Consider the following 24,886-nt stretch of genomic DNA (forward strand, 5'->3'; position numbering starts at 1 on the left):
TTTTAACACCTGTGAGGATATAATCAAGTGTCTAGACAGAGTAAATAATCACTCTTGAGCAATACTTTTTTTCTCTCCTACTGCACTAACAGCACAAAGTTCAAATCTGAGAAAGGGGGAACGTTACGCAAACCTTTCCAAGCGTTTGCTACAGATCCTTTGCAAGTGTGTGGGGGGGTTTTTGAGAACGGGTGTTATCTAAAGTAAATGCAATGCCATTACAAAGGCCAGCGGGTCGACTTTCTAGGTTCGTTTTGGAGACTGCAGCTACTTTGAAGCGTCTGCGGTTTGAACCTGAAAAGCCTCGGCAGCCGAAGCGGGGGGGGGAGGCAGGATCTGGCCCTGAAATGTCCCGGGTTTTTGCTTCAGTGCGGCTTAGCAGCAAAAGAGGGCACCTTGCCGAGGCCTGTTTCACAACCAGGACACGGAATTTGTCGCTTTTTTTGTCCTCGGGTTATCCGAGTCAGAAATGGGATTCGAGTTTTTTTTCGGGCCGTCCGACCCAGCCAGGATCCGCAGCTCTGTTTGCAGTTCGAAGACGAGAGCTGGTACTTAGTAGTTCCTTGCATCGAGAATCATATATGGCTTTCCCCGCTGTGGCGTGTCCAGGCATGTTACGGTTCCAGCTTTTTTTTCCCAGAAGGGTCCGTCGAAAAAGCTAAAAATGAGAGTCAGACGTGGAAAAACGTGGAGAACTACAGTAGAAAAACCCCGACGGTCGGCGACGTTCATCGTTCCGGCTTGGAAAAAAAACCGACAAGGTACAGTAGTCAGCCGTGTTCGCGGTCCCGCCCCGGAACAAGAATCGGCCGCGTTCGTAGTCCGGGGGGGAAAAAAAATGGCGATAGTTCACTGTTCATCTGCTGTCCTGGGACACGTCGCCCCAGGTGCTGGCCTCGTTGTCGTCCGAGTCCGACAGCGCCGCCGTGCACAGATCGCTGAAGATATCTGGGGGAAAAAAAAACAGAAAACACACGAGTCAAGCTACAAATTTTGATACGAGATAGCATCGTTATTATGGAATACAGCAAACAAGCGTGTGGGCAAGACCGTGTGGCATTCAAACACAGTGTTTAAGAAGGGGGATGCACAGCCCCGGCCGCAGTGCCAATAAAACATAACAGACCAAACAATGCAGCTTTAATAGGAGTGTAAAACAAGGGGGACGTAATGGTGAGACGTTCAATATCTGCAACAATATCAGCCGGTAAGAGTGCATAAAGAATTATAGGGGAAGGCAGACCGGGGGGGCAATCAAAACAGACAGGTAAAGAGGGCTGTGTGTAAATGGCTTCCACTTAGCCAAAATACTGCAGGTCAACTGCCAGTGCGTGGAGCTCTGCCCTCCTCAAGCGCCAAAAAACCCCTCAGAGACAGAGGACCACAGAGGAAAAAAAAAAAAAGGGAAAGTGGGGGGAGGAGGAGAGTATAAAGAGAGAGAGAGAGGTGGAGGGGATGGAGGGAGGGAGGGAGGGAGGGAGGGGGGGTTACTTGTCTTGAAGAGGGGGGTACAGAGCTCCAGAACAAAACAGGCGAGGCCACGACTTAAACACTTCAAGGGCCAGCCTGCAAGCCGCCGTGCGAGGGAGGAGATGGAGGAGAGATGGATCGAGGGCGGAGGGGAAACGTCGGAGCGAGGGTGACAGAGGGAGAGAGAGAGAGAGGGAGGGAGAGGGAGAGAGTACAAAGCCCGGGAATGGCTGTCTTCTGGGGAAAAAAAATATATTTCACGGTGACTGATACAAATCCTTTATAAAGTCTGAAACACGCCTCAGCAGTCAATATCCTTGTCAATAGTTTCTTTGGCCTCCCATGTCAGTTTTTAAGAAAAACTTGATTAACAAATCCATAAAGATTATAGTAAGCCTGATGCGACTTATTCAACAATAATTAAACCAAATAAATCAATGCAATTAAATTCAACTTATTCCAAGTTGGCTTGAAACTTGATAATTAAATATATACTAATTTTATTAAATTGCGTTTTACTAATTTGTGTGAATTATGAAATTGTGCGCACAAAATGATTAAAGTGAGGGTACAAATTATCCAGAATGAAGGAACAAGTTCCATGTTGTGCATGCAATATCATCTATCTCATGCTAAATCGTGGCCTCAAAATATTTCCTGCAGCCACTCCCAGCCTCCATGGGAAAGAGAGAGAGAGAGAGAGAGAGAGAGAGAGAGAGAGAGAGAGAGAGAGAGAGAGAGAGAGAGAGAGAGAGAGAGAAGTCAAGCAGAGGGTGTAGTACGGGGAGCGTGCTGCAATCAATGACATCATGCTCTGCGTATTCAAGCTGTTCCATCCCCTTCCATCCAACCCCCCGAAAACCCTGTCCAACGGTCCCGTCCAACGGTCCCGTCCAGCGGCCCGCCCCGGTTCCCCGCCCGCTCCCTCGGCTCCCGCCCCGGCCCACCCGACCGCCGCGTGACAGAGCGAGGGAGTAGAAAGGAGGGGAGGGGAGGGGAGGGGAGGAGTGAGTGGGTGAGTGTGTTTTGCAGCGAGGTGGTTAGTCAGGGATACCGGTGGTGTTACTTAAATGAGTGACCTCCTTCAGATGCTGTCTGCAGTATGCTGGGTGGGACCAGCCCTGTCTCCTCTGTTAAAAGGTTCTTGACTAGCCTAGAAACATGAAACACAATGGATTGGAGGCTCTTCCGATCGCTCAGAGGATAAAACACAAACTAAGTCAATCTGGCCCCTTGCATATGTCGAAAACACATTACGCTGTTGAACCTTAAAGCTGCACGATGCAATTTTCGAACGTTGGCGTCCCCAAAAGGTAGCGAGAGGTAACTGGACTTCACTACCCAGAAATCCTGTAACGGGACGCCATTGCCAACCGGATTGTGGTCGATTTATATCTTTTTAAAGATCATAAAACCTGCTTTTTCCAGTTTCGGTTCACTTCCCATACAGGACGATAGAATTTCATTTGGACACATTTGGAGAATCTACAGTATCTCAATTAGTGGGGATGAGACCCTTTGCTCTGTCGCAGCCCTGTTTCCTGATTTCGCCTGATCAGACGGATGCATTCCGATATAAGAATCTTGCATGATGCAGCTTTAAATCATTCCAATCTTATCATTTTAGCACATTCCTTTGTGAAAGACAGAGGTAAGAGATGAGGCGTCATTTCCACTGCAAATGAACACGTCACTTTGCAGCAAACGATGGTTACAAAGTAGACAACAGCGTGCTGAATACCTGGGATGAGTCCCTCCACATTCTGTCTACATCTCGCAGTGATGGATTCACTTCACTTTGCATACTGAAAGATCATAACTAGCGTGGAATGTGAAACATAACGGGCTGAAGGTCCTTAACTAGCCTTAAAGATAAAACAGAATATATAGACGCTTCTTCCTTAGCTTAGAACATGAAACGGAATGCATTGGAGGCTTTTAACAGGCCTTGACAGAATATAGGGAATGTTCTTATGAGGCATAAAACATTGAAGGAACACAATAGCGACAGGGGGGGGGGGGGCAACGCGACGTATGGTTTGGTGCGACTGTTCTCTGGAAACAGCCGCTGAAAATAGAACAGCCTGACAGCGAGGAAAGTAGAAAGAGGCGCCCATGTGACTGACTGGCGTCGGGGATCTGACGGCGGCGAATATAAAGCGAACCTCGTATTGCGCGAGTCTTCTCCCGGTTCAAACGGGGGGGGGGAAAAAAAACATCGCCAGCCCCGACGTATGGAGAGGGGAATGTATTTGTATTAAAGCGTCTTGGGGGGAGTCTTGAACGGTTCGCTCAAGTGGGATGCGGGGAGACGTTTTATTGAGTGGCATAATTGATTTTCGCAGGAGCTGTGTTTCAGGTCAGACGGAGAGAGAGAGAGGGAGAGAGAGAGAGAGAGGGAGAGAGAGAGAGAGAGAGGACATGTTTAACAACCCTGGAACGAAGCCAACTAATTGAAAGTCCCTTGTAAAGTATTAAAGTATTAAATATGCGGGCTTGTCGATGGAGAGTTTGACCACATTTCCTCACCTTCTAAAAAGTTTTTGGGGGTGTTTTTGCCTGTAGTAGACAGTCATAAGGGAGGGAAATGGGGGTTTCCTGAACCGGATTTGAACCCGGGGCAATGGGGTCACATGGTATAGGCTTCACCCAACTGAGCCACCTTCTGAAAACTTTGCGGAGATAAGAGGTTGTTGCCAGACTCTGGCATTAGGCATCATAGTGAAGTAAATCCCTCTATATTCTGCTCATATTCTGACTTAGTCTGCAGGCAGGACATGGTTGAACGTGCTCATATGTTCTCAGCCCTTGTACAAATATACTGTACATTGCCAACAGCAAAGCTCACTGGGGCGGGGACCGGGACAGTGTGTGTGTGTGTGTGTGTGTGCTGTGAAGCGAACACCTCCTAAATTTGGAGAGGTGGAGCACACTCTCGGGAGGAGTGTGTTAGCGAGCATATCGGCGCCGCTTGTGTTAGAAAATGTGTCTGTCAGCAGTATCGCACATACGTACACACACAGACACACACTTGTCCCGTAATTTAAATTTAAACACATTCACACACACACACACAGACGTGCACCCGTCATATCCACATGTGCACACCCATACACGCATACATACCCACGTGTACACACACACACACACACACACACAAGCACACACACCCGCACGCAGCTCATCAGAGTCTCATCCTCCTGTAAAGTTCTATACGGTTTCGCATTTAACTTTCATCCGACAAAAAAGGGAGGAATCTTATGAATTCTTCATTTTCCTCAAGTGAGGAGGAGAGACGGGCTGAGACGAGCTGAGATGAGTGTGAGTGAGACCTTTTAGTGCCAAAAACCCATAGATGCAGACGACAGAAGACGGGTTTTACGGGCTGAAATATGCATGAGCTGATGAAAAATGAGCACATTCAAAGCATTTTTAAGTTGAGCTTTTATCTAACAGGGTATTAGTCACCGCCGAACGCAGCGAGAGAGCTCGCACGAAAACCAAAACACTCTTTCAGCCGCGGATTCCAGAGGCTGTTTCTTTATAAGCGCAGTAACCCCTCTTTTAGCGGCGAAGGGGGGGGGGGGGGGGGGGGGGGCGGATGAATGGAGAGATGGAGGGACGGAGTGGCGAGTGGAACGCGGAGATTTATTATTCATCTGAAGGCATTGTGTTTTCGACCGCCTCCCATGATTAGGCCATAGAGCGTTTTGGTCACACGTTTTGTTTTTATATCTCCCAGTGTTTCATCAGGATAATGTCACAGTGAATGAAATTTTAATTCCGAACGAGGCGGACTGAGCCTTTAATCCTCGTAGAGAGAGAGAACAGGGCAGCAGAGGCGCAGTTATTCCTCTATTCTCATTTCCCCCCTCAGGCTCAATTGATTAATGTGGGCCAAACTCTAGATAGACTAGACATGGGAAGCCACTGTATGGGTAAGGATTGTAGATAGCAGTGGAGGAAGTGGGGGAAAAAAGCCTTTCCTCAGGCTACATACTTATTTTTTAAAAGGAGTACACCAAGTTTTGGTATGGGATGTCCCATTGGTCAACTTACTGATGATGTAATGAGAACACAGACACCAAAATCATCAATGTGTCCCCAGTAAATCATTAGCTCTGGTGCTCCATGCTAACGCTTTAGCATACACTATGTTGAGCGATAACAGGCTCCATGCTAACATTTTAGCATACACTATGTTGAGTGATAGTAGGCTCCATGCTAACCACTTTAGCATACACTATGTTGAGCGATAGTAGGCTCCATGCTAACACTTTAGCATACACTATGTTGAGCGATAGGCTCCATGCTAACATTTTAGCATACACTATGTTGAGTGATAGTAGGCTCCATGCTAACCACTTTAGCATACACTATGTTGAGCGATAGTAGGCTCCATGCTAACACTTTTGCATACACTATGTTGAGCGATAGTAGGCTCCATGCTAACACTTAAGCATATGTTGAGTGATAGTAAGCCACCAGTATTATCTCAAAAATGAGATCTTAGCGTAGCAGCTAAATCTAAATAGTAAGTAATGTTAAATATGTGGCATCTGGCAGTTTTGTGACTGGTAAAATATATTGAGCTATATTGAGTTTATGATATTTCATTTTTAAAATGTATGAATCTACAGGCCGTGTACATGTAAGTTGTGTGTTAGCTGACCAAGAGGACAATCTAGTCCACCAAAAACGTGGTGTATTCCATTTCCTCTCAAGTAAAAGTAGTAGTAAATGTTCTTATTTCCTGTATGTTAGTTAGGGTTCAACTGATAATGTTTTTTAAAGGCTATTATTATCATTATTATTATTATTATTATTATTATTATTATTGTTGTTGTTGTTGTTGTTGTTGTTGTTGTTATTATATTGTTATCATAACACATATTCATACATGTAGTACTTGTGGAATCTGATCAGTATGTCTCATTAGAATCGATTCAGGTTGAGGTCTTCCCATACACAACCAGTGTAGTATTGATCAATTCTACAATAAATATGTAATCAAACAAGCTGCATTCATTTCCATCATATGGAGAACACTGGTTGGACCATATTGTTCTAGCCCTAATTTCAGCCATTGATGCTTTCATCTCCTCAGGATATCTTAAAGGGTTGGTGGTCCATTTACACTGCCTCTAACGGCTTTCTATTCCTTTTGGCTGGCTCAAACTTTGATGCAAAGTAAATGCAGGGTGCCCTCCTGCTACTGAGCAATGTCTCAATTGTTAAAATTCCCTTCTTTATCTGTCTTCACCTCATCGACATACAGTACATGTCCCATTCATGACTGACGTGGACTTAACAGGTGAAGGGATCTTGGCTTTCACCCAGATTCTGATTGGTCTGTTTCACGGAAAAAACAGGTGCTCCTAATATTTTACCCACTCAGTCTGCTGTATAAACCCTTTGGAGAAAATCCATTGTCTGTTAACAAACTGCAAAAGAGTTGAAACAGCATGGGGTGCCATTGAAAAAGACCAACACACTTTGTCATCAGTGAGAAACCATAAAAAGCCATAATTAAGTCAGCATGGCAAGAATTAAGTGAGAAAAAATAGATCCACGCAGCACTTCTTCTCTTTGTTCCGTGTTGGGGCTCAATCACGCTCCAAATAGAAGTGCTTTGTCTGGGGGAACAGAATGACTGCAACTTCGTTTTGAGGAGTTCGATATGTCATTTTCAACGTTCGCGGCAGACAAACATTTGCGAAACTTGTTCACCTACCTCCCAGCGAAAAACACAGACACCCCTGCTGTTTTCAGTAATCGTCCTCCTCACACCTACCACTCATGTCTGTGTGAGCCTGTCCATTCAGCTGTGTGGAAGAAGGGTCATTCTGTACTTGAACGATGATTGTTTTCCAGGGATTGCACATAAATGTGACTCAGCTCACACATCTTCTACAACTTGCAAAGGTGAACCAACTTTGCTTGGAAGCATTAATCTATTGAAGTGCACTCAGTGCCAGTGGGTAGCTGTAACTATATCCCTTGGTTTACAAGGACTAGAAAGAAAGTGGAAACAGCCCAGAATACAAAAGTACTGTATGTAACTCATTCTCATTAGCTGCTTTTTCCGGCTTTAAAGTACATGATGATCTTGTTAATGCTGCAGTTGGTAAGATTTTAGGCAATGAAATAGCTCTAACACATGCTCAGGCAGTGAGTGGCGTTGATAAATGAAGTTCCACTGCGAAAAGCCTGTCATCCTATAACACTGCTTTGTCCAGTTGCAGCTAGTTTGACACCCAAAATGGGGCTTGAATGAAGCCTTGTAACTCTCTCCCGGAGGGACGGAGCTAATCACAATTGTGTAATTTGTCTGCAGAAAAGGAATCACCAGCTGGACAGCCAGCTGTATGTCCTGTTCTGTCAAAAGACTACTGTGGACTACTGCGGCGGCTGAGACAATATCTCTTTGTCAGGGTTCGCACTCATATTAGAGCTAGAGTTTGTACGTTTCAATGAAATCTTGCCCTCGTAGGAATATGTTGGCACTGACACTGTTGCTATCTGCTGTATCATTTTCTGGCCAAATGATGCATGAATATGAGTACAGAAAATTGTAATTTTTCAATGAGTTGATGGTGTGATGATTAATGTGTTCTAAACAGCCTAACAGCAGGTGGGAAGCAGCTTTCTAGTTAAACAGCGTGGCTAGTTAACTTCTTTTGGATCATCTGACCTTATTAGCATTATTCGGGGCCTCTTTAGTATCTTAAAATTATTTATACTGGATGTTTTTATGGATAGGTTATCATGGCGTGTAAATTAATGATAGTGCCAGTGATGAAATAGTAAGTTAAACAGAATATATACATGCATATTAGTAACTAAAAAACACAAACAATCACTCGCAAAGGATCTCACAAGATGTCACCATCACTGAATGAAATTAAAGGTGAAATTAAAGGGGTTGTTGATCAATACCAATGACTCAATGAATACTTGGACAGCTGCTGACATCATAAATGACTTAATGCTGCTTTAAATACTGCATGTACCTGCTGCCCACACCTGTTCTCTGCCTCCCTTCCCTCTACCCTCACCACTGACTCATTATTACTGACGCCACGATGTTGACGAGTGAGTTTTCCCGGTTATCTGCAGCCGACCACGGTACACAGACATCAACAAGCTGAGCTTTCAATTCCTAAACGCTGAGCATATAGACACACTAAAATCAGGTTAGGCTGACTCCTGGGACGAAGAACAAATCGAAAAAGTAAGCATAAATAAATAAAAATAACAATCAGTAAGAGGCGGACTGTGGTCCTTGTGTCGGGCAGGAGGAGAATGTCTTCAGTGGAGAACGCTTCGCCAAAAATATCAATTCCATAGGAGAACTCAAAAAGAAAACGGTAGCACATTCCACAAATGAGACTAAAAACAGAGGACGCAGCAATTATAGCTTATTGAGGGCGCACAGAGTGAATGAGACACTCAACACGCGTGCCCTAAATAAAGTATAAATGCGATGTCAGGCAGTTTATTTTTGTCTTATTTGTGGGATGTGTTTGCTCCTGTTGTACTGGCAGCAGACTGGTAAAGCTGTGGTATCCTCACCTTCCCTTGGGAACAAAAATGTGTTTGAACAGGCAGATGGGGACGCACTCCGTCGGCTCGGATCTCAAATGCAGCACTAAGGCGGTGGGAGTGGGCGGGGCCGGGCATACCGACTGACACGGCAAAAGTCCCAGCGGCGAGCCGATAGGAACTCACCAGTGTCCGTTCTCCGCCTCTTCCAGGAACTGGACCAGGTCGCCCGACTCCAGGGAGAGGTCCCTGGCTGCGCGGGACTCGTAGGTCAGCTGCACCCGGAAACGGCCGCTGTCACCCTGCGGAAAGAGGTGACAAGAGGTTAATGCTGCATTTACAGTACAGCCGAAAAAAATTCAGTTGGCATCGCGGGATGTCAGTCAACCGCAACCCCAAACCGCCTTCTGGTTGCCAAAGAGATTACGATGAACGAGAGGTTTGCCCAGTCCATGTACACTGATGCAATAAAAAACGGTCTGTCAAATAATATTGTGTGCAATGTTCCCTCTAAGCTAGTGGTGTCCAAAAAAAAATTTAACTTTTGTCACCTTTTGGCATCTGTGGGCAGAGTTTCCTATTGAAAACAATGAACCTCCAGTTTGCCATATACCGCATAGCGCAACAGTGTGAATGCAGCATAAGAATGTGCATGTACGTGAGCCGCTACATGCTGAAGAGTGTGTGTGTGTGTGTACGTGTGAGAGTGTGAGTGCCTGCCATTATGGTATGGTCCTCAGCTCTCTACTGTACATCACACAGATTATAATGGAGCTGGAAAGCCTGACATACCCAATAGACCTGCGCCGCTGTAATCCTCCCCCTCTTCCCTCGCTCTTCCCCTCGTTTCTTAAATGTCAAGTCGTCAGCGCGCGCCGCTAACGAGACGCGCGGCGATGGGAAATAATTAAGCGGCGGAGGGTTCCTCTTTCAGGGGGATTGGAGGGGTGGTGGTGGGGGGTGGATTTAGCAGAAAAGAGAGGAAAGTGAAGGATGAGTGGAGAGGAAACAGGGGATGTGCGGAGAGCTGTCAAGGGAGGGGAGAGTGATAGTGGAGTATGATGATTTATGGCCAGGCCTGACGGGACAGCAGCAGGACTGGACTGGGTCGGGCCGGGCAAAATTTTTCACTCGGGCTCAGGTTTGAAAATGCTGTTGCGAAGTACTGTACTACTTATGTTAATTTCAGGCTCAGAAAAGCTATAAGTTGGTGACGTGTCCAGTTTTTAATGCTCTGAGAAGAAGTGATGGGATGCTTTACTGGCAATCTGATCAGAAAATACTCTATTGAGGTCAAGTGAGCAACAGACTAACAGCGTCTGTGGCCATAAAATCACTTGTGTGAAAATGTGATGCATTTATACTACGACAAAAGGGAGCCGTAATCTTAAGCGTTACCTACATTTTTATTGCTGCCTTCCTCTTCTGAGGAGTTGGACAGTTCCTCTGCGCTGGAGGGGATCGTCTCAAAGTCCTCGGTGTCCATGGAAGGTAGACGCCGCTGGCTCCAGCCTTAACAAAACCACAGCACATAAGGTATTAAACACCAACATGCACTCATAAACTGGGATGGGATATAACTAGGCCACTAGGCAGTTGTTGGTACTTCATTTGACTTGAAACATCTTGAAAGCTTGATGAGTGTGTACACAAGATGAAATCACTTGCTGAGCTTGTCATTTTTTTGCAGCACAGGATAACTCAGACTGCATGAAGAGCAACCACTAAACAATATAGCTAACCGATCCTTCTGTATGTCAATGCATCATGGAGACATGATGATCCAGATTCCTCAGCACATAAACAGTCAATACTATATGGTAATTCCTAAACCAAAAGTAATAGTTCCCCCCCAAATGAAAATTCAGTCATGATCTACTCACTCCCATGTCAGCGGAAACTCCATTGAACATCCCCCCTATTCCCATCTCAGCCTTGTCCCAAACTTTTGAAGTTTTTACAGTTCCGAAAAAAGGATAAGATGTCCATCAAATTTCTCCAAACAGCTTGTGCAGCATTATCCAAGCCATGCAATTGCGCATGCTGTTTGGAGAAATTGATGGACATTTTATGCTTTTATTGGAGCTGTAAGAAGACGGCGCCGTTAACTTCAGTAGTTTGTGAGAAGGCTGAGGTGGTGGTCCGACGAACTTCAATGGAGTTTCGTAGATAATGTCTGAACTGTCATTTTGGGGTGAACTGGTTCTTAAAGATCACTCTGAGGATGGAATTCCATGTGCCACAAAAAGATGATTAAGTTACAGATGAATGTAGGAAATCAATAAATTTCTTCCAGACATACAACACACCATATGATTGGTCCATTTGAAGACAGGAACAGAGTAAACCATGAAACACTGAAACAATGAAACCGTGAGCCAAACAACAAAGCACCCAACACCAAATAATCAACCAAAATCAACTCAACCATCTTACCAACGTATATCACGACAAATAAAACTGAAACCAACCATATTTGACTATCTCAAAAAAACAGAAGACGACACAAAGTAGGAGACAAACGTGGCTATATAATACCGTGTCCTCTTCCTCTGTGGTGGTTACCTGGTTGGGAGGTGGATCTAGGGACGGCGGAGGTGCCGCCGGCAGCGGCAGCTGTCGCGCTAGTGATGCTTTGACGTTTCCTGACCGCAGCCATAGCGCCACGCAACGTATCTGGGTGGAAAGCCAAATGCTTTATACCATCTGCTCAAAGGTGAACTCGTCAAAGGACCGCCGTACAACATCATCAACCACAATCGAACACAAGCAATGGGGAACTGAATGAATAAAACGAAACGACCCACATAGAAAACGTTTCTAGGGACATTCGGACTTCCACAACAGAACGGTGCGACTGGTCTACTCATGCAGAAATCAACCAAGTAGTCAAAGGCCTATAAAAACCCAACGCATTTCACCACTGAACACGCCGAACCCAGAAGAAAGAACTTTATCTGATGCTCTTTTCATTTGATTCTCATGCAACATTTGTACGAAACATCACGTCACGTCACAGATAAGACCACAACACGACACGACAGAGCAGGCAAGACACAGACGGAAATTGTAAATGTACAAGCAGACAAACACACACATACAACACACAGCACATGCAACATCATCAAGATACATCATTTCACCAAAATAGGGACATCAAGCTGAAGGCCCAGCATGCACGGAGCCCGCACATTACATGACATGTCATCGGCAGCTGAATGTACCTTCATAACCGAAGGGAGTGGGATCGCTCTTTATCTCGTGTCTCTTGGTCTTTATGCTAGCAGAGAGGGGACCTGGCCAGGGGGAACGCATGGGAGGAGTTAGTGACTTGACCAGGAGCTAAAATATTAAAAGGAAGGCCTGCACACAGCATTACTAATCCCCCAACTTGACTTCAGACGGATCAAATGGTCTGAATAGTTTAGCTGGTTCATGGAACTGAGAGGGCTGAGATTGGAAAGCGCTCATGCACTTTAAGGTGCTTTTGGAGGAAAACATGGCGTATTCAGTGGCATATGTACTGTATGTCATAGGTGGAGTAGCGATGCTGTGTGCATTACTACATTGCAAATGTGCTGTATTATCTTTGGCCGGCATTGGTGAGCAAGGTAGATGAGCCTAAAAGCTTTTTGGAAAAATCAGAGGCCAAAAAGCCACAGGCACATTGCCGACTTCACTCAGCACTTTACAGCCGGTGTGACCCGCGCCGCTCTCGCCGGTCATAAGTTATTGAAATAGGCTTGATTGCGGGGAGGAAAGAGAAATAGGCGAAATAAAAAGGGAGAACAGAGTGAATGGAAAGAGTTCAAGGGATACTTCAATAGTTCTCTTCTCGTTTTTTTTTTTTTTAATTCTTCCCCTCTCTCTCTCCACCTGGTGAAAATGAACTTCTTCATCTGTATTCCTACGGTAAATTGCACTTGTATTGCCACTTTGAATGTCACCCCACGTTCCAAATGTCATCTTATCAAAATTCCTATTTCCTTACCGTCGCTTTTTTAAAAAGAATAGGTGTGTCTATTCATTTTCAGCTTTTTTTCCCCCCCCGTTACATTGTTTCGTTTCGCGGCGAAGCCTCGACTTTCTCTATGCATCTCATAAATTTCAAGAGAGTAATAAATTGGGAGGGCGTAATGAGAAAATGGCCTTTCTTGCCTTGCCTAGGTTGACTTTCTATCCCCCCCCCCATCCACCCCTCTGTCTGTTGATTCAATTCAATTTGAACATGGTTTATTGTCATGACTGTCCAAAATCAACGATATTGCCAAAAAGGTTTCCAATACTTTACAACCACTGGAGGGTAAACCCACTCAGTTTCCTCACCTTTGAATTGGCACAATAGAGTTCAGCCATCTCTCTAGCCAGGCCATAACTCTTTATGATATAAATTCATAGTATATATCACACTAGAGTAGTATCAAACTGATGTACTGTATGTTATATGAAGATAGGGTCATTATGGGGGAAAAAAAACACAAAATAATGAAAGAAAAATACAGGATGATTTTTGTTCATACTGATGTTTGCATCATGATGATCACCGATTGGAGGTCATAGTTTACCCTCCATTTTATTCACCATTACACCATTGAGTACATCCTAGAATAATCATATATCAAGCAATGCAGTGAAATAATTAGTGTGTGTGTGTGTGTGTGTTCGTCAGTTTGAATATGTCCGTGATTGTATATGGGAGTAGACGTGAACTGGATAGAACAAGACAGACCGAGAGAGACAGGCAGACAGAAAGAGACAGAGTAAAAGAACGATAAAAACAAACGAAAGAACAGACGAATGAAAGGAGGAGAAGGAGAGCTTGGGCAGCCAGTCAGGTACCTTTTGTGCGTCGCGTGGCGAAGGAGGAGGAGGTAGAGGAGGCGAGAGAGGAGGTGAGAGAGAAGCGACGAGGGACCTCTGCTTCCTTAGCAGCAGGCTCTACAGCCAGCGAGGGGTCGGGAAGGAGCGGGAGACAGAGAGAGAGGGAATAGGAGAGAGAGAGAGAGTAAAAGAAGGAGAGAGACGGAGAAAGAAGGAATGATAGAGAAAGAGTGAGGGAATAAGAGAGAGAGAGAGAGAGAAGGAATGAGAGAGAAGGCAAGTTAAAGAGACAGACAGGGTTAGAAAATCCAAGCCATAAAAGCCTAAGGCTAAAAATGTAAGCCATGGAAAAAAACACAACAAATGAAGAAGAAAAAAAGCATAAAATTGTAAATGGAAAATAGTGAAAGCGATTGTGAGTGGGCAAGTTGTTATGAGGCCTAGAAAGCTCTGTTGGCCTGGACACTTAGATCATATCACAGGAGGTTAAAAGCACAGACATATAGCGAGGAAAACGACTGATATCGACTTTTTCTCTCATTATTTCAATGCACAATATGAGGATGAATGCGCGCGCCAGGCCATGTGCTTGAACTATGCACTTACATTGCAAAAAATGTCAATCTTAACAAGTCATTTAGCCTCATGTTCACATTTAATCTTTCTTAAAAAAAAGTGAAAGATTATGCCAAAGGGGTGAGATAACCCCACTGCAGTTTCCAATGCAGTTTGGCTTTTCTCAAAACAAGTGTCAGCATCTTGAAACTACACAGAACATTCTTGAAACAAGTTGATTTGCATTGCAGGATTCTTTCACTTGTTATAACAAAAATGAGATTTTAAGACTCAATACTAGAATAAATGACTTGTTAAAGGGGATTTTTTTTCCCCGGTGTCGTTCAGTAACCTCAGATAAATTCCAGGCAAATTAGATCGAGACATTAGATTGAGACCACACTGGTAGCTGATGAAGTTCAGGTAAAATTAGGGGGAGGTTAAGCTAAACTGAGGATAAAACGTCTTAACTCTAAACCATCCTCACCGCTGAGTCAGCGAAAGCGAGAGTGCATGCAAGGTATCGGACCAAGCGGACGGAGTGCCACTTGATTCCGGTCCTTTTCTCAAGCGATGTGACGCGTTGTGTTTATTAACCGGAGGCACGCGGCGGTGAAGAGGAGGAAGGTGCGGAGAGGATGCTTGTTAGCGGCGAGTGTATTCAGCGGGTGCGCGGGACGCCCACGGCCAACTCGCCATTGATTTCCATCTCATACAGGAGACAGTGAGGAATGCCGCAGCTTTGTGAGACACATAGAGACTCGAGTGCGTTTATCTCTCATGGCAGTATATATCTGTGTATATACCGTACGAGTGTGTGAGCGTGTGTGTCGTACTTCTATCCTTATAAGGACCAAATGTCAACAGATGGGAAGGGAAAACCCTCCAAAGTGAGGACACTTGGCAGGTCCTCACTTCTACAAGGGGTGAGTTTAGATTCAGGTTTTGGGTTTAGGGTTAACGTGAGGTTTAGGATTAGGTTTAGGTTAATGGTGCTTTATGTGTAGCATTTTTAAACATCAAATATCACTGTCAAATTAATTGTGATGCCTCGGTATAATTACTGTAAACAAATGAGTCCATGGTGGAGATGACTGGTAGCCTCCATCTCACGCATGCGCTAGTTTTTCCTGTTTGTTTTAAAGAGCCAGAAGAAGGATAAGAGACACTTTGCATTCTGACCAAACGAGCTAACATGAAGTTGAAACTATGCAGTTAGAAAAGTGGAACTGGAATAAAATTATGTATTACTTGCAAAGTACAATCAGTAGTCCTCTTACTGTTTCGTGCCGTAAAGCACAGCAGATTTCTGTCAAAGACGGATAGAGGCTAGAGTAAGCAAAGCCAGTCATCTCCGCTCTCTCCTGTCTTTCTTTTTTCTGTCCCTCCCTCTCTATTTGTCTTCTCTCTGTCTCTCTCTCTCTCTCTCTCTCCTCATGTCCACCCAGATGACTAATCAATGTGAGGCCTCGGCCGTACGCTAACAAGACTGAACGCATCGACGTGGCAGGTTCAGCACCTGACTGTGTCTCTCTCAGCGGGAACCAGAGGGGGGGGAGAGAGAGAGAGATGAACGACCCTGTGCTTGAACTACGCATATGCTACACCGCAAAAAAAAAAAAAAAAAAAAGTCCACTTGTTTCCAATGCTGTTTCGCTTGCAGGAATCTTCTTGAAACAAGCGCGAACAAAAATAATTAATGAATAATTATTACCAAATGAGCTCAACGTTGAGTGTGTTTGGGTGGTTGTTAAATATTAATACAGCCACTGAATCATACCAAAACCAAAGCACACTGGTTTTACTGGTATTAATAGAGACCAGGCAGACACCTTCAATACATTTCTCTTTTGTTTTTTCATCATTTCTGTTTGAATAATATATGAATTTTATCTTTTTATCTGTCTTTTATCTGCCGTCTTTTATCTGCCTTCTATTGATGTAAAGCACCTTGAGCTGCATGTTGTGTATGAAAGGTTCTATGCAAATAAAGGTTATTATCATTATTATTATTACTCAATAACTACATTACATATAAACCAGATTAGTAGGGGAGGTGTCACTTCATAGCGTCACACCATGCAGAAGTAAGGCCTGTATTTTTTCCCGTGGTCATATTTTACCCCTTAAAAACACTGACTCTGAGTTGATTGTGCTGTTTTATTCCAAAGATAAACTTTTACTGCATGAGGTTTCCCTTTACTTTGCACATTAGTTTAATAGATTGCTGTGGTTTTCTCTTGGCGCCTGCTCTTGGCCGGCGAGCGCGGCTCAAAAAGTCTTCGTAGTGTCCATCGGAGTATTGGCGCATTGTTGTGTGCGTGTAAACATTTGCCGTTGTTGTCCGAGCTGGAGGAAAGCTCAGGCCTATCTGTCCCCCCCCCCCCCGTCATCTGTCTCATTAGGGCTCTCTGTGGCTGGAAGACGGGCCGGACTGCCGCAACATGGACAGTGGAACCTGGAATCAAGGCCCGTCCTCCTCCAAAAAAATGTTAATACGCTTCCAAATGTCAAGACGGCTTGAATATTAGAGGCTGACATTTAGCGCAGCGCTGTGCCGGAGAATTTAGCCTTGCCGCGGTGTCACCACTGCCGGGACTCTCTCTCTCTCATCCTCCCTGCCCCCCCCCCTTCCCTCTCATTCCTAAATCACCGTTTCCGCTTGTTGTAAGCGCGGGGGGGGAGGGAGGGAGAAAAGCAGACGACGCTGACACGAACAGATAAAGGGAGAGAAAGGGAGAGAAAGGGAGATGTGGCCTTTATTATGCCGAGGCACCGGCGGCGGCGGCGGCGGCGGCTGGGACGCGGCGAGATGGGCCCGACGACAACGAGAGGCTCTGACAGAGAAATTTATATAAGATTTGAGGAGGGGGCGGGGGGGGGGGGGGGGGAATAAAAGGACAAAGCAATGGCGGCGATCGCATCCCGGAGACTGGAGAGCTGAAGGTTGAACGAGCGGTGGACAGAGGCAAGGTAGACTCACGATGATGATGATGATGATGATGATGATGATTGTCACTCAAATAATATGATGATAAAAGGATGATGCCGATGTCTTCAGTAACAAGATGATGACTCCAACAAAGATATTGATGATGACGGAGATTGCTATTATGATAATGATAGTAATAATACTGATTATGATGATAAAAATGATGCTTCAATCCTAATGCCCATGACGATGGCTATGTGCAAAGACGCTGAAGACGATGATGATGGCGACACAACGAGGATGATGATGATACCGGTGATGATGGCGATGATGTCATGCCATTACCTGCGGGGAGAGACCTCCTATTGGACAGACCCTGCAAGGTGAAGCGTTTCCTAGCGTTAGCGGCCGATTGGCCGGCTGAGGCGTCAGCTGAGAGGGAGAGCGAGAGCGAGAGAGAGAGAGTTAGTGCAGCAGAGCAAGAAGAGAAAAGGGAAGCAGTAGGGTGTTAAAAAGCAGCTTAATAGGGCAGCAGGAGCCTAAAACAGGGGTTCTCCAAATGGGGACTGGGGACCCTCCAGGGGTCCGTGAGGAGGTTTCCAGTGGTCCCAAAATGAGGAATAGTTTAATTTGACTATAATAGGAAATTATCCCAATTATGTGTAAGAATGATTATTCTAACTGTATCATCATATTCAATCGTTTCATTCTCAACACTATTATGTTCTAATGTAGCACAGACAGTTCTACAATTCAATACTAAATCAACAACTGAAATCTGGTAATTTACAGGGTTTTTTTTTTTATCTTTTGTTATTTATATTTTATGCAGTCTTACATGCAAAAATAAAAATTTATTTTTTTACCATATGCACAATATTTTGCAAATAATTAATAAAAATAACACTTTTACAAGTTCCTCAATAAATTATCAGATATTTAGTTATTCATCAGCATGAAACAAGAAAATGAAATTTGACTTTATCCACTGAGAAAAAAGTGTTCTGATTCAATATAGTCATAATACGAAAAGTGTTTGTATTTGTGCCCATATTCTGCATATGCAATTTCATTCTGATAGGATGAAAGGACATTTTCATGGCAAAAAGGATTGTTATTACACCTGTGATGCCCCATGACATGAAAATCTGTGGACCCCTGTGCTAAAAGGTTAGAGAAGCAGGCTTGTGACCATAAGGCAGTTTGAAAATCCAGATGGGAGAAATGCCCTCGCTCAGCAACTGTTGCTGCGGTGCCCTTGAGCAAGGCAACCAACCCCCAATTGCGCAAGTGGAGCTGCTCAGTGGCTGCTAGCAGAGGAGCGTGGCTGTATCGACAGTAGAGGTGTACGAGTGGGAAGCGGGGCGATGGTGAAAAAGCGCATGCAATATAAATAAAGGTTAATAGAAGAGGCTGGAGCCTGTCAGTGTCGATGAGAAAAAGTCAGCAGCACAGAAAGAAAGAGAGATGCAAAATCAAATTATTCACCCATTTAAACTTTCCATCCATCCAGCCATCCGGCCATCCAGCCATGAAAATTTTATTTCAAAAATGAATCGCTGTACGATACTCCATCCTCCCGGCGTTCTGATGTGTGCATCAGAGAGAGATGTGCCTCTTCATGCTCCATCTATCCATCTATTCATCTATTCATCTATCTGTCTATTCATCTGGTCTATGTGTCTATCCTGGCCTGTGGTTGAAGAGCACAGTAACCTTGCTGTGGGAGAACATTCAGAGTCTGGCCACTCTGCTGGCCTGCTTAACTGATTGGGGGCAGAGCAAACAGATGGAGTTTTATCTGTCTCTGTCACACACACACACACACACACACAGACTCACAGATGCTGACATACTGTATATAGTACTATGTACATACACACGCAATGATACAGGCATATGCAGACATTCATTTGCACATACAGTATGCACACAGATATGCTAGCATACTGCCTCTGTTCACACACACCCACACATATAAATACACGTGCATGGGGTGCCTGGATGTACACATATTCACATACAGTTTGCACACACAGACTTTTGATTTTGATTTTTGAGGTATACGATATTCGTATATCGATATTGTTGTTGTATTACAAATCAGATATGGTTCAGTCGGTGCGGTCCACCTGATATGATGGAGGTTCCTCCCTGATCACAGCTAGTCAGTATGCTTTTATTATTTGTATATCTGATGTCTGACTACTCAACAGTGTGTAAAACCTGTGATGAAACCTGCCTCACCCTAAATAACTAACTAAACCTTAAGACCACTTTTGTGGGTTTGCTGCCATCTAATGGTTAAAAGAGTGCTATTGCATTGCCATCTGCTATTGGCTGATCTTTGGTCCCAGGTGATATCACCACCTGTTGTACTCTGTAGACGGTGACATCACCTGGCACCAAAGATCAGCCAATAGCAGCACTAGATGTTCAATGTTGCTTTAGATAACAAGCATTTTTGCTATCAAACTACTGTTGTTTGGAAATATCTGAACATCACATCGTCTATATTTGGCCCGTTATCCACAGGAATGAGACAAATCCACCTCCAAACAGGGTGTATTTTTAGGGGTACTTGAGGGTGTTTTTTTCCCCCTTTTATAATGTTGATCACGCGGCGTTATAAACCAAGTCGCAGCATCCGCGGCGATGCCGTAATGCGTCAGATTCGTGTGATTTTCCATTTGAGTGGGATGACGTACGTGTCTTTATGAGGAGTTTGTGTTTCAAGGACAGCTCTCAGTCTCTCTGCCCCGTGGCGGGATTAGCTCTCTAAACTGCTCATATTACTGCCATCATCATTATCACTCTGACACAGGGAGAAATAAGAGAAGGAGGGAGGGCAGGGGAGCAGAGGGAGATGGCAGATGATGAGGGAGGGGAAAATATTTGGATACCCTCATAACACAATGACTCATTCTTAATATTGGCCTCATCCTTGTTCTTGTGTTTATATAGATGGTGGCTATTTCTTTTCTTGTTATCATGGCCTCATTAGATCATTAGAATACATTTACACCTGGTGTTAAAATGCAATCTGTACCTGGATAATATCTGGATAAGGAAAAAAACGCATGCTAATCCGCGGTGGAAACGCACACAGCATGCATTGCAGTGGGAAGGAAATATCATTACTATTGCGAAATGCCATTACTACTGGTAGAGATGTCATCACCGCAGGTAGAGATGTCATTACTGTGGGTGAAAACACGGACGACCCAGGTAGAAACGTTATCACCGGGGGTAGAAACCCCATCACCGCGGGGTAGGAACGACATCACCGAGGGGTAGAGGCAACATCGCCGCGGCTTGAAGCGTTATCGCGACGGGTAGAAGCATCATCGCCGCGGGTAGAAATGTCATTACCGCGGGTAGAAACATCCCCGCCGCAGGTAAAAAAAAACAACATCATTACTGTCGGCCACACAGGTAGAAACGTTATCGCCGCGGGTCGGAGCTTCAGCCTAGGGTCTTGATACAGAACGGTCGAAGACGAAGGAAAAATAAGTCCGATGTCCTATGCAGTAACAGCTGCCATGTTGGTTTTTGGTTCCACCTCCCCACTTACTCACCCGCTTGGCCAAAAGTGAAATCCAATCACAAAATACAGACGCATATACGTAAATACCGGGTGTACATGCAAGCGCGTGATGGGATTGTTCATTATCCAAATAGCGACTTCCAGCGTTTTCGCGTTTTAATACCAGGTGTAAATGAGGTCTAACAATACTGCTTCTGCAACCTAACACCCTTGGTACAAACTGGCAACGTCTCACAGTCGGTAAACTGGCAACCTGACACCTCCCGAATCAGCTGACAAATATTGAGACATCAGGGAAACACGTGTGTGTGTGTGTGTGTGTGATCGGTGAGAAGCAGCTGACAAACGCTGAGATGTCAGAGAAACATGCGCGTTTCTGTCTGCTCAGCGTGTGTATGTGTGTGTGTGCGTGTGTGTCTGTGTGTGAAAGGTCAAGGTCATAGCACTATAATTTCGGAGCAATAACGAATCATCATAGGAACCAAACCAAAGCCAGAGAAGAAGAGATGGAGGGAGGCAGTACAGAGGCAGAGAGGTGTGGAGAAAGGAGAGAAGAGGACATAAGAGGAGAGGAGACATTAAGAAAAAGATGGAGAAAAGAAGAGCAGGACTTGAAGAGCAGTAGATGAGACAGAGAGGAGAGAAGGAAAATGGATGGTGGGAGGAATGGGAAAGAAAAGAGAGAGAGAGAGACAAAGGGTGTTAAAGAGACAGAGGGCGAGAGAGAGATAAAGAGAGAAAGAGAGAAAGAGGGATGGGAGGAGGAGGTGTGAATGGATGAGAGGAGACAGATATGGACTTGGACAGTTGGTTTTATAACCGCGGCCAGACACCTATTTGAGGGGTGAGACCAAAAACAACAGCCGCTGTCAACTGTCCCTAACCTTTACCTTCATACTAGCAGTGGGGAAGGGGGGAGGGAGGCTGTGTGTGTGTGTGTGTGTGTGTGTGTGTTATCGAAGCCAGTACTGAGTAAGATCAGGGGTGAGGTGGAGGGGAAAATGCAGAAAGAAAGCAGAGACTGTAAGTACGTATGAAAACCTATAGTAACTACTAATAAGGAGCTGGGAAGGCGGGGCGGAAGGAATGGAGGGAGGGAGGGACGAGGGAAGGAAGGAAGGAAGGAAGGAAAGGAGGGACGGAGGAAGGGAGGGAGGAAGGAGACAAGGTGGTGTTTTGCTCCCTAGAGAGGCTGAAGGAGTGACTGAGGTGGACGGCTCCTGTCGCTTTCACTCAGCCTTGGCTTGAGTAACACAAAGACACACACACACACACACACACACACACACACACACGGTCAACATAGCCCTAGCTGATAGACTGCTGATATTCTCACTCACTGGGAAGCAACACCGAGGGGTTTCTCACAAGCGTGAAATCGTACCTGTTATCCTATCCCCCACTGTGGCTGACAAGTGTGTGTGTGTGTGTGTGTGTGTGTGTGTGTGTGTGTGTGTGTGTGGAGACTGTCCTGTATCTCTTCATGCCTCTGGCTTGCCTATGAGTGCATGGGTTGATAAGTGGCTTTGTGATTGTGTGAGTTTGTGTTTGTGTGTGTGCATGTATGTGCAGACATACACACATCCTGATTTGAACATGTTCCTAGTTGTCCCCGCGCATGTGTGTGTGTGTGTGTGTGTGTGTGTGTGTAAGTGTGATGCCAGTCAGAGATCAGCTAGGACTTCTTCACCATGTGAGGTTCTCTCATAATATTATTATTATATTATAAAAATGTGCCTTTAGAAAGCTTCCTAATCAAACTAAAATGACTGAAATAATATCTGAATTTCATATAATGCAGAGGTTGTCTAGCATAATGCAAAGTCATCAGTGGCTGAAGTGGATGTTTATGTCCATAGAACTAGACTGAAATATTCAACAGCACCAATTTGAATCATTCTCCTCATTTCTAAGTCTGTCTTTGCTACCATTCACCTTGTGTGAGGATCAAGATTAGTGTTAGAAATCAAAGTTCTCAAAGTGGAATCCGGGGACACGCAGGGGTCTTTGTAGGGTTCAAAACTATTCAATACTAAATGAACAACAACAACAACAACTTCTCATATGGGTCCCTGAGACAAAATCGTATTACATGGGTGTCTGTGGCCCTAGTGAGCGTCTATTTAGGGGTCTGTGACATGAAAACATTTTAGAACTCTCGTCTAAAAAAAAGTGCTTCAGTGGGGTGACAGGGTCATGGAGTCAGGGGATTGCAACCCAAATTACATTTTGGGTTGTTATTTTGCCAAAGTCAAAACTTTAAGTACTTAATTTCCCATCTACAGTTTAACATTTGTAAGGGAGAGTGACTGTTCATAACCATTCGAGGCACTGAAACCCTTTGATAGGATTGCATTTTCCTTGATCTTGAGAGCTCGGAACTCAAAACTCATGAGCCAAAAAACAAACCAAAAAAAAAAAATTTCAGGAGCATGTCTACTTTTGCAGAATAAATAACTACATGAGATGAACAAGGGATTCCCCTTCAAAAGGTAGCGACCTCTCACCTCGCTTCTGCCTCATGTTGGGGCTGGGGTTGGTCCTCCTGAAGCCCGACTCCGGACTCGACGAATCGGACTGCCTCAGCGCCATCTTACGGATGTTCCTATTGGAGCAGACGGAGAGGGAAGTCGGCGGCGGCCAATGAAACGGCTCAAGTAAAATGTCATTTCCGACTAGCCTGATCCTCCATGTCTGATGTTCTTATATGGGATGTGTTTTGACTACACAGAACAGGGTTTCAGATGCTCTGCGGCGCCTGCTGAATGTTAAGTATTTGCTTTTTTTAGCTCAATGCTGGGAGGATTCATCAAGTCGGTTTGAAGCTTGTGAAATTTAGTTTAGTTCCTCACCTCATGGGGGCACCGTAGATGTTCTCAGAGATCTTTTGATGGAGCTGGCTGGCCTCTGTGGACACATGAGAGACATAACATGGATTGGAATTTTCTTTGTTTTTGCTTTCATTAAAATCAGGGATGGCTGATTGAGCACAGTTGCTGTTTTTTCCACTGATGCCCTGCTTTATAGCCGAGCTACGCTGGAGGTATCGGGCCTCACCCATCGAGTGAACGCTCCCTTTAAAGTCAGTGGACCTCGCTACACTGCTGTGCTGTTTTACGTCCGATGGCAGCACCACCCAGGGAGGAGATAGGGAGGAGAGAGCGATAGGGAGGATAGGGAGGAGATAGCGATTTATTTTGCAATCCAGCAGGTGGTCCTGTGTCCTTTGAGTCCTGACCTGTCCATTTTGGTGTCTGGTCCTGTTGTAATGTGTGCACTGTACCATTAGATGGGATATTGACAGGACACAAAGGACACAGGACAGGAGTCAGTAGCGACCTAATGGTACAAGACCCTCATTACACAGGACAGGACACTAAATTACTCAGAACAAGACACAAAAACATCTAACCCCTACTGTTGTCATGATCAGCGCTGAGAGGGAAAGTTGAGGTTTCAAGCTGCTGTATTTTCAGTGTCTGATCTCAACACCAAAGCGGCGTTATAGCATGGCAGGCCTTTCACCGAGGAGCTCCATTTACCCATGCCTCTCCATTCATTCTAACATTTGAGAGCTATTTCAATGCTTGAAATCTCACAAACCGCAGCCTCGACTCTGTAAGCCGCTTTTATTGGCTGGCTAGAAATCACTTTGCGGCTCTGTAAAGGGAGAAAAGAAGCATCAGTATACTGTAGTCGCTTGGGATACAGCCTTGGATATCAACCCATATCTAAACAACAGGGTTCATAAATGCAACGTAAACAAAATCTGGTCTGCCAGAGGATTCTGCTGTGTGAGAAGAAATCTCTGGAGAAGAATCTAGTAAAATAACTGTAGACAGTAAGGCACAGCAAACAAAACCCTGGGCCAAATGAATAGTTCACATAAGTGAAATACCAAGCTCTGTGAATGATCTGACTTGTCACTTCCTGTTCCAAGGAACCAATGAACCTGTCTCAGAAGTGCAGGCTCAGCATGGAGCCATTTCACATGCTCCAAATATTGTATTCAGCAC

General features: G+C 44.8%; 1 protein-coding gene across 1 annotated transcript in view; it reads right to left on the minus strand.

Moving 5' to 3' along the window:
* Positions 1 to 561: 561 nt before the first annotated feature.
* mcf2l2 (MCF.2 cell line derived transforming sequence-like 2) overlaps positions 562 to 24,886 on the minus strand; it is a 124,938-nt gene continuing 100,613 nt past the window's right edge. Inside the window, exons 26-35 of the mRNA XM_071528542.1 lie at positions 23,723 to 23,777; positions 23,378 to 23,475; positions 17,669 to 17,755; positions 13,855 to 13,953; positions 12,240 to 12,311; positions 11,581 to 11,691; positions 10,418 to 10,527; positions 9,202 to 9,317; positions 2,535 to 2,623; positions 562 to 954 (exon numbers count right to left, since the gene is read on the minus strand). Coding sequence (XP_071384643.1) covers positions 857 to 954; positions 2,535 to 2,623; positions 9,202 to 9,317; positions 10,418 to 10,527; positions 11,581 to 11,691; positions 12,240 to 12,311; positions 13,855 to 13,953; positions 17,669 to 17,755; positions 23,378 to 23,475; positions 23,723 to 23,777 — 935 coding nt within the window. The 3' untranslated portion in view covers positions 562 to 856. The remainder of the gene's footprint in view (positions 955 to 2,534; positions 2,624 to 9,201; positions 9,318 to 10,417; positions 10,528 to 11,580; positions 11,692 to 12,239; positions 12,312 to 13,854; positions 13,954 to 17,668; positions 17,756 to 23,377; positions 23,476 to 23,722; positions 23,778 to 24,886) is intronic.

The sequence above is a fragment of the Centroberyx affinis genome, unplaced genomic scaffold, assembly GCF_046629955.1.
Source record: "Centroberyx affinis isolate AG114_WGS23_722 - 3 ecotype Tasmania unplaced genomic scaffold, CSIRO-AGI_Caff_v1 ptg001688l_1, whole genome shotgun sequence".
Classification (NCBI taxonomy): domain Eukaryota; kingdom Metazoa; phylum Chordata; class Actinopteri; order Beryciformes; family Berycidae; genus Centroberyx; species Centroberyx affinis.